The 9,817-nt window shown below is 42.6% G+C and overlaps 2 protein-coding genes across 2 annotated transcripts; both read right to left on the bottom strand.

Annotated features, from left to right (window-relative positions):
- Nucleotides 1-3,703: 3,703 nt before the first annotated feature.
- Nucleotides 3,704-4,452, bottom strand: LOC308085531 (electron transfer flavoprotein subunit beta-like; the record flags this gene model as incomplete). Its single annotated transcript, XM_080428726.1, is given in 2 exon segments — nt 3,704-3,793; nt 3,796-4,452. Coding segments are annotated over 2 exon segments (747 nt in total).
- Nucleotides 4,453-4,864: 412 nt separating this feature from the next.
- LOC308085913 (serine/threonine-protein kinase VRK2-like) lies at nt 4,865-6,677 on the bottom strand (the record flags this gene model as incomplete). The annotated part of the gene is made up of 2 exons (XM_080429229.1): nt 4,865-4,894; nt 5,499-6,677. The coding sequence occupies 2 exons, from the start codon at nt 6,675-6,677 to the stop codon at nt 4,865-4,867; spliced, it is 1,209 nt and encodes a 402-aa protein (XP_080285355.1).
- Nucleotides 6,678-9,817: the final 3,140 nt, after the last annotated feature.

Genomic DNA, 9,817 nt, shown 5'->3' with positions numbered 1-9,817 from the left:
CTGAAAGACTGTGTCATTTCCTGCTGACAGCTGACCTATTTTCTGCAGCCATTCACTGTTGTTTAACCATGGAACAATGGCACCTGGGAAATGCAGTTTCTAAGATCGGAAACGCAACGACGCAAATCCCTCTGATCTCAGTGTTCTGGGATTTGGAAGAGTGACAGAATGTGTGTCAGCTAAGGCACGCATGCACAAGGACCCACATTTAAATTAACATATTTACTGTGCACAACTATTTTTTGTGCTTTAAACACATCTCACACACACACACACACACACACACAGACACGCACATGCACACGCACGCACATGCACGCACATGCACGCGCACACACACACACACACACACACACACACACACACACACACACACACACACACACACACACACACACACACACACACACACACACACACACACACACACAGACGCCTCAGTTTTGCTCTGGTCCATTTCAGGGGTTCAGGCTCAAGGTGGGTGGTTCAAAATTACATTTGTCAGTTTTTTACCATTTCAGAGTTACATTTACACTCATTAATACTTTTATTGTGTACATATTGATCCTATCCTCCGTATATCTGTCTACTGTAACTGTCCATTGATCTCAACTATCTCTCTCCTTCATGTCGTGAGTCATGGAGCATGGAGGACCCAAAGGCAGGATGAGGCTTTATTGGTGACCAAAACAGAAGGGGCAGGCAATAACCGATGTCCAGGTACAGGCAAGGTCCAAAGTTAACACTAAAGGCAGTCAGAAGTCAGGAACACCTGGAAAACAACAAGGACAGCACTAGGAACCTATACTGGGAAACACTATGAGATCTAAATACAAGGAATCAAAGAATCTAGGATTAATGACACTCACAGGCAACATTCAAACAATATAGGCAGGAACTGAAAAGGACTACCTAGACACAGGTGAACTAAACGGACCATCAACACATTACTACAACATAAAAGGTACACAAGTAGTAAAACGCTAACTATAACTAAGAAACATAACCACTTTAACCATACATGTATGTCTGTAATAGGTATAGAACATGCATCTTGTGTCATATTGTGCACAGACGTTAGTCTCACTGATAAAGTAAAGTAAACTATAAAGATCAAAATTCATAACAGTACTTGAGTAAAAGTACAACAGTATTTGCATTAAAATATACTTAAGTACTGAAAGTAAAATTACTCATTGTGCAGAATGTACCATTTCACGTTTCCAAATGTATAAAAATGCTTTGAAAATAGCAGATCTACAAGCTCACGTGTTGTGAGCTTGTAGATTGGCTATTTTCAAATAATAATAATAATAATAATAAACTTTATTTGTATAGCACCTTTCATGACATGAAATGCAGCTCAAAGTGCTTTACAGAGCAAGAATACAATTACAGTTAGAACCAATTTAACAATAAAGCAAACAAAAATAAAATAAAAGCAGTAAAATGCAGTAAAATGCAGTGGCCCTCGCCACTACACAACTACAACACAAATGGATATAACTTAAATGTAGTGGCCACTGTCCTCTACAACACAGCTAAAGAAATATCCACACTTCACACAATTGCCAATATTACATGTGTACCTTGTGTACCTTAGTAATATATCTTCACACAATTGTCAATATTACACCTTAGTAATATATTTTCACTTAGTAATATTACACCTTAGTAATATATTTTCACCATGTTTACCACGTGTGGACTAGCCCAGGGGATCTGCTAACTTATCACATCCAAACCACACACCGTACACCCCTGAGAATGTTATCGGGGTTATACAAGATATATAGACTAAACATAGACAAAAGGATCTGCCCTGGAGGGTCCACCACGTGTCGACGTGCCCCAGAGGATAATTCACTAAATCCTCCGGATGGAGTTATCAGACTCTTGTCTTTTAACTACCGTGACTCTCTCTTCCACTCACACAAAACAAAAGCAAAGGCATAAAACAACATTAAAATAGGGAATACAGTGAGGAATTAAAAATCAACCAAAGAATCAGCTAAAAGCAAGAGTGAAGTAATAGGTCTTGAGCTGTGCTTTAAAGCTATCGACAGAGGCTGCCTGTCTTAAGTGTAATGGGAGTTTATTCCACACTGTCGGTCCGTAAAAGCAGAATGCTGCTTCACCGTATTTTTTATATGTCATTGTAGGCACCTCGAGCAGGTCAGCACTTGAAGACCTGAGGGCCCGGTTTGGAACATATCTCTCTAGGCAGTCAGAGAGGTAGGAGGGTGCCAGACCATTTAGAGCTTTATAAACTATTAAAAGAATTTTAAAATCAATCCTAAAAACAACCGGGAGCCAGTGTAGTGAAGCTAGAACTGGAGTGATATGTTCTCTCATCCTGGTTTTAGTTAAAATTCTGGCTGCCGCATTTTGAACAAGTTGTAATCTGTCAGTTGTTTTCTTTGGCAGGCCAGAGTAGAGTGCGTTGCAGTAATCAAGCCGAGAGAAAACAAAAGCGTGGATCAGCGTTTTTGCATCGTCTAACGACAGATAGTCTCTAATTCGTGCAATATTTCTAAGATGAAAGAAAGCAATCTTGGTGACATGATTAATGTGTGTATTGAAATTCAATTCAGAATCGATAATCACCCCCAGGTTCTTTACTGTGGTGTTACTTTCTACAGCCAGGTTACCAAGTCTACTTGTTATTGATTCTCTCTGCTCACTGGAGCCAATTATGAGAACTTCTGTTTTATCCTCATTTAGCTTAAGAAAGTTCTCACTCATCCAGCATTTTATACTGGACAGACAGGTCAACAATGGGTCTAGAGCGCAGGGGTCGTCTGGAGCTACTGAAAGATACAGCTGGGTATCATCAGCATAGAAATGGAAGTTCACTCCGTGATCGGCGATGAGTTCTCCCAGCGGTAGTATATACAGGGAGAACAATAAGGGACCCAGAATTGAGCCCTGTGGAATACCAGAACAGATGTTGTGTTTGTCTGAGTCAAAGTTAGCTAGACTGACAAAATAGCTGACAAAATAGCCAAAGTATACGTAGGGCTGAAGTGGTTAATGTATGTTTTGTAATGATAATCAAAATCTACAAAGTAACTAGAAACTCAAGTTTTCAAATAAGTGTAGTGGAGTAAAAGTACAATATTTGCCTCTGAAATGGAGAAATGTAGTGGAGTAGAAATAAAAGTATTGAAAATTGGAAATATGCCATGAAGTAGAAATTCCTGAAAAGTGCACTTGAGTACAGTACTAAATGTACTTCGTTACTTTACACCACTGGAAGGGTATGCTAGTTGTCTCGTAATTTAGATGCTAGGTGCTGTTCACTTGTAGGTATGCTAAGTATTTTTTAATGGATCGATGCATGTTTGATTTCTACTAGTTATCTTTGTTATCTTTTAGCAAATATTTGTGCTCATTATTATTTGTAAGTTTAAAATAGTGTCTGCTAAATACTGAAATCTAATTTTAGAATAACATGGAGAAAGTAGCATCAGAAAGATGTGATAGAATTTAGTTTCTTTCATTGAAATGTGGGTGGCCCATATTGTTTGAGAATGTGGCACTTAAAGCCCAATTTATACTTTGTCATACGAAAGTGTTGCACGTCAAAATTAGCCGATCTACTGTACAAGTTACAACACGTCGTGGTGGTAACAGCTTAAAGATGTGCTCATTTCGGTCTGCGACACCGTCATGCAACACAGCATAAATTAGGTATGATCCCTTATATCCTCCCTGCCTCCTTGAGTTTTCCCACCAGTTCCTCTACCGTCTCAACCTTCAAGCCGGCCTTTCTCTGGGGAGGCTCATCCACCGTGACACCAGGTCAACGCCCAGGTCTGCCGGCTTCACGTTAGATATCTTCTTCTTTTTGGCTTTCATGATATTGGGCAGAGTGGCGTATCTGGGTGTATTGAGTCGAAGGTCTGCAGTCACCACTGCAGGTGTGTTGATCATAATGGTCTCCTGACCACCATCGATTTCTCTCACCACTTTCACTATTTCTCCCTCCAACATCACCTCAGATGCAAAGGTGCCTTGAGGCCAACCCAGCAAGGCAGCTGTCATCTGACCTGTCTGGTTGCAGTCATCATCAATGGCCTGTTTGCCAAGGATCACGAGTTGAGCCTCCTCCTTCTTGGCCAGAGCCGCCAAGATCTTGGAGACCTGCAGGGGTCCGATTGTATTGCATTCTTTCGCTGACACCTCCACGTGGATACCGCGATCCGCCCCCATGGCAAGGGCAGTACGGATGGTCTCCAGTACTTGTTGCGGCCCGCAACTGACTGCTACCACCTCCTTTATCAGCTTCTTCTCCTTGAGCTTGACCGCTTCTTCCACTGCAATCTCACAGAAGGGGTTCATCGAGTGCTTCACGCCATCGGTCACCACACCACTGTTGTCTGCCTTCACGCGAATCTTGACTGCATAGTCGATGACGCGTTTAACTCCGACAAGAACTCGGCCAGACATTGCAATTGTGTGTTGCCAGGTTTGCTTAGCTGTGGTGGTCCAGTGTTAAGCACAGTTGTGTTAAGCTTGCATCACTATGTCACTTTGATGTCATGCCATGTCCAAATATGAAGGTACCGAAATATGGAGCTCCAAGTCAGTCTTGCCCAAATAAAGAGTACTCGTATCAACAATAAAGTAACCACAGAAACCATATTTTAACGGTCATTTAATTATTATAATTTTCATATGAAATGGGCCCCTAATTAACCAATTTTGTAATAGTTATTAAAATATTGAATGCATATTATGTTGTACCCTTATACATATAATACATACATACAATGTATTTGTGAGCTCCCGTGGGCGATGTTCATCAGGCAGTGGTCCAAGTTAATTGAAAATTGACTGCCTCAGTATAGACAACACCGGGTTACAAGTTTCCCTTCTTTCCAGCCACTTCCTACATGCCCACACATGACCAAAGGAGGTAGCAAGTTGGCACCTTGCCTGTCACAATTAAGTGCATAATGAATGGAGACCGTTGTGATTCCCTCTGTGTATACCAGGCTTCCAAGGTTCAGTGGGTCCTCTTCTTGCTTAACATTTAATGCATTTCTTCTCCCATTGTTTCTGTGATCGCTTCTCAATGTGCTTTTGGGTCGCATCAGTCTTCTTTGATGACCGGTGGAGTCTCCGGTAGGTCTCCATTTAGCCTCCTATTGACCGATGACCCGGTCATCAAATTAGCTTCATGGGGTGTCTAATTGATGGAAAGTAAATGTTTTGGGTGAACTACTCCTTTAAAAAAAAAATGCATGAGTAAAAAGCAGTTATATATTTAAAATAAGAAAACTTAGTATCTTGCCTAATAAAAACAATATTGAGATGACCAAGCATAATTGACTAAATGTTAGTTTAGCCTGGGGTCTGGGGCCGACCGGTGCCCTGCGGATATAACATGCACCAGTAGGGTTGGGTCTTACCTCCCCTTCCCAAACATCTTCACTATCAAAATAATCTTCAACCTGTACAGGCATTGGCTTTGATCTGGCTGATTTTCTGACCGGGGCCGTGGCTTTATCAGCCGTCTGTTTTGACGGAGGCCTGGTGATGGGTCGACTCCAATGCACACCATCTTCACCATCCATCTCCATGGCCACAGCCTTGGGTTTAGAAGACAACCGTTCTCGTCCTGCCATTCTGCCCTTGACTGGAGGCTCCAGCACCTCATCAGAGGTGGACCCCTGTGTCTGCCCTTTGTGTGGCCTAGACAAGTCAATTCTTCCCTTGGCACCGCTAGCCAACAAGTCCCTAAGCCTGTGGTAGTCAGGGCGTTCCTGGTACCCCAGAGATCTGACATACAGTAGGAAATTGGCCAATTCATCTGTACTGGTTCGACTTAGAGACAGCTGCTGGACTGAGCCTGGCAGGTTATCCATCAGCATGACCTTGGCCTCCTGGACCTGTGTTGGGTTCTTGAGAACTGCACCCCAAGGAAGTGTTCCACACAGCCAATGAAGAAGACAGAAGCCTAGAATTTGGAGGTCCCCACGCCTGGATGGAGCAACTCCATTGTGTGCGTCCAGGCTGGTGTATTCGATGGTTCCATTATGGCCCTTCTTTGGGTTCTCCTTGTATTCTTTATGCACTCCATCAGGACAGTACCTGTAGGACAGGCCATAGTCTGCTAGGTACACCTTGTTAGGGTCTCTGTGACCCAACATCAGATTGGCAGCTTTGATGTCGGCGTGGACATACTCATTGTCATGGATGTACTCCAGCATGTCCACCAGTCCTCGGCCGAGCTGGAGCACTGTCGCCTTCTTCAGCCGACCTCCAGTGTGTTGGCTGGCCTTCTGCAGGTCGCTGCCCAGGCGGTCCATTACCATGAAGCGGTACCTGGTTCCATTGTGATCTGCCAGCCCCGATCCCCAGTAGGCTGGAATCCCCAGAAAGTCCAGCTTCCTGCTTCTCATCCATTTCTGCATGCTCTCTTGCTTGGCTGCCCTCTGGTAGAACTTGAGCTCTGAGAATAGGGGCCCATTTTCGTGGTACTCAACTTTTATGACAAAATCGCTGTCAGCTGCAACAGGTGTGTCCACATCCTGTGAGGCCAAATAGATCAACCCAAAGCCTCCTTGACCAATGACCTTTCCCAGCCTCCATCTCTTCTTTTCTGTGTCAGTGAGTAGAAAGCCTTCTGGGAGTGGTTTAGGCAGAGCTCTTTTCCTTGGAGGTGCCATAAATCTTTAGAAGTGAGGCAGATGTTTTTTAAACATAGGCTATATGTGTCTTCTGTTTAAGCTCCCCATCTGGCACTGCTGACAGCAAAACAAAAACAAAACTTGATTGGTGTTGATGTCATATGTCCTCCACTGCATTGTCTAAATGTTGGTATTTATCCAAATACGGACATCTGCGTCCTCCAAATTAATATCGACACTTACGTCATGGCAAATATGGACATCTATTTCCCCAATCCTAATATATAGTACATCATGACAAGAAAACTTTCGAACACAAACCCTAAGAAGCAGTAACAGTGCATAGGACTACTTGTTAGAGTGGGGAAATGGAATCCTTGGACTCTGTGTTCCTCGGCCCGGATCAATAATAGTGTTCTGACCTGACATCCTGATGACATTGTTGCAAAGCCTTGTGCCAGTGGATAGCATGCAGGCTTAAAAGCCTGGAAAATCTGTAACGGTGCTTATAATAGTTAGTCCACATCTCATGCTATTTTTGCTTTTAAGGGCTCAGCTAAGATGTGGCAAAGTATTATGCTCACAGTGCTGGTCATTCAGGCCACAATTATGTGTGTGTTACTCTTCATACTTTTTGGTTGGTATGTAGTTTGGCAGCTTTTCCTGTCCAAGTTCAACTTCCTGTGTGAACTGCAGACCGAAACTCAGACGTCCAAAACCAGGACTGAACATTCTGCTAATGGTGCTGGACGGAACTGGCTCAAGAAAAGGCAAAAATAAAAACATGCAAAGAACCACAAAACAATGTTAAAAGACATGCATCTGGGGCGCCTAGCGGTCCAAGCTTATACCACATATAGGCTCTAATGCGTTGCGGGTTCGAATCCCGATCCCGATGACCTTTTCCGTGTGTCCCTCCCCGTCTTTCTCTCTCCCTATTTCCTGTCTATCTCCACTATGTACAATCAAAAATATAAAAAAAATTATAAATACAAAGACATGCACCTGGTGCATGTTTATATTGGTAAACAATATAAACCAATGTAGAGCACAGCCCATACAAATGAGCTGGCTCGCACTGGCTACTGACTTGACAATGTGGAGTGGATGTTAGCCAGTGTTTATGCTCCAGAAAGCTTTTTATGGAGTTGGGACAAAAGATGTTCAGGAGGGGGAGAATCACGAAAGGCAGAATTGCAGAGAGAAAACTGAAATGACATACTCAACATAATATTTAATTGTCTATGATTAAATATTTAATTTGACATTTTTGGATATGTTTGCAGATCAGAAAAGCTGAACTTGTCAGGGTACAATAATGGTGTGGCGTCATGTTAATCTCGGACTTCATGTAACCAGTCTGTGACATATCTATGAAGTATAATTCTATATTTGGGCAAGGCCTCAAGCCATACTGACCGCTAGCTCTGAAAGCACACGCACACACGCACGCGTACACGCACACACACACACACACGCACACACATACACGTCATACACGTGTCATAACAATACCCCAGAGTGCAAGGACATTTAGAGCTAAATAATTATTTCTCTCAATATCTCTGTTTGATCTATGTCTGACACCCCCTTCCCTTTCTTGTGTATTGGTTAAAATGTTAATGATCACATTATAGCTGGCTTTAATAATGCACACAGAATAAATATATGAAAGAGTAAATTGTTGTCTGATAGTGTGATCTGAAGGAAATAACAGCATGGTAAGACGATAACACAGAATAGAAGAACTACAAAGTTTAGCTGGCTCTGCTGTGTTTTAACAAAATCTGTTTGCAACAAACATGATGCCGGAGACATTTTGTTCTCAACTGTGTGTGTGTGTGTGTGTGTGTGTGTGTGTGTGTGTGTGTGTGTGTGTGTGTGTGTGTGTGTGTGTGTGTGTGTGTGTTTGTGCTAGCATGCATGACAGATTTTCTCTGTTTTCGAGAGGTCTCTTGAACATATGTTACCCCAAGAGAGGCTTCTATCAGGATCGTGACGCCACATCCATTACGCCCAACCAATTTATCATTGATCTAACCAACTTGGCCATGACAAATATGTACTTCAACTTAGCCTCGTTCCTCAGCCTTTTGTGTTGAATACCCATTGGGGAATCTTAGATCGCCTCATAAGAACTGTGTTCGAAAGATAAACACACCACCCCGGCGATTTTACTCATATGGATATGAAGCATCGACTGAAGGGGGAAATGTACACATTTAATGTACACATTTACCGGAAGACTTTTAAGGCAGAATAAATTCAATTTTCACAAGAAACAGGCTGTATCAAATATGAATGAATATCATAAACGATGCAGAGCCACCCCTAATACAATCGGTAAGATTCTCCAATGGAGATTTCAAGACAAAAAATAAAGCCACAAACCAGCGGAACAGCGCCCTCTAGTGGCAGTGATGTCAGACTGCGGTGCTCTATAACAGGCCGACTCGTTTTTACCTATAACTGCACCGATCTGTGTAAAACTTTGTATGCGCACTCCCTAGAGACCAAGAAAAAACCTTCGCCCTGAATTTTTCACATCTACCTTTTATAGCGCCACCAGAAGGCTGACTTATGAAAAAAAAAAGTTATATTACTCCTTCAGATTTTATCGAAATTTCACGCAAATAGGTGCACATGATATATAGTCATGTGATCAAGACGGATCTAAAGTTTGCAGGAGTGGCTTGTGAACAAAATGCCGCAAATCATGAGCGCAACGTCCGATTGCGGTGACACTTTGCACGCACATTTGCACTACGTTGAGGAACAAATGCCACCCTTTTAAGTGCCCGGCTTATTTATGGCAGTTTGGCTCTGAGTGCCACAGCCAAAATTCATTGTAAAAAAAAAGTGCTTAGGAGCCGAGATACAGCCTTTTTCAGTAAGAAGTTAAAGGTATAGTAGGCAACATTAAGCCTAAATTTGAAAAATACCTCTATATATATATTTTGCATTTTTCCCCCTCTATCAGCCACTATATAATGATGCTGGGGTGTTTTCCTGCATTGAAAAACACTCCTCTTTCTGAAATCCGTATTTTCCCTACTATTTAGGTTACACATCCGGGTATCCGGTGCGTAAATTCACGCACGCATGTGCGCATCCGTGCGCGTCCGTGCCCGTGTGAACTTTTTACTTTCGGTTTGAAAACGCTCTCAAACTTGTCAGGG

The sequence above is a fragment of the Gymnoscopelus braueri genome (genome assembly GCF_963280865.1).
Source record: "Gymnoscopelus braueri genome assembly, chromosome: 5".
NCBI classification, from domain to species: domain Eukaryota; kingdom Metazoa; phylum Chordata; class Actinopteri; order Myctophiformes; family Myctophidae; genus Gymnoscopelus; species Gymnoscopelus braueri.
The sequence above is the reverse complement of the archived record's forward strand: the minus strand, read 5'-3'. Positions and strand labels throughout refer to the sequence as shown.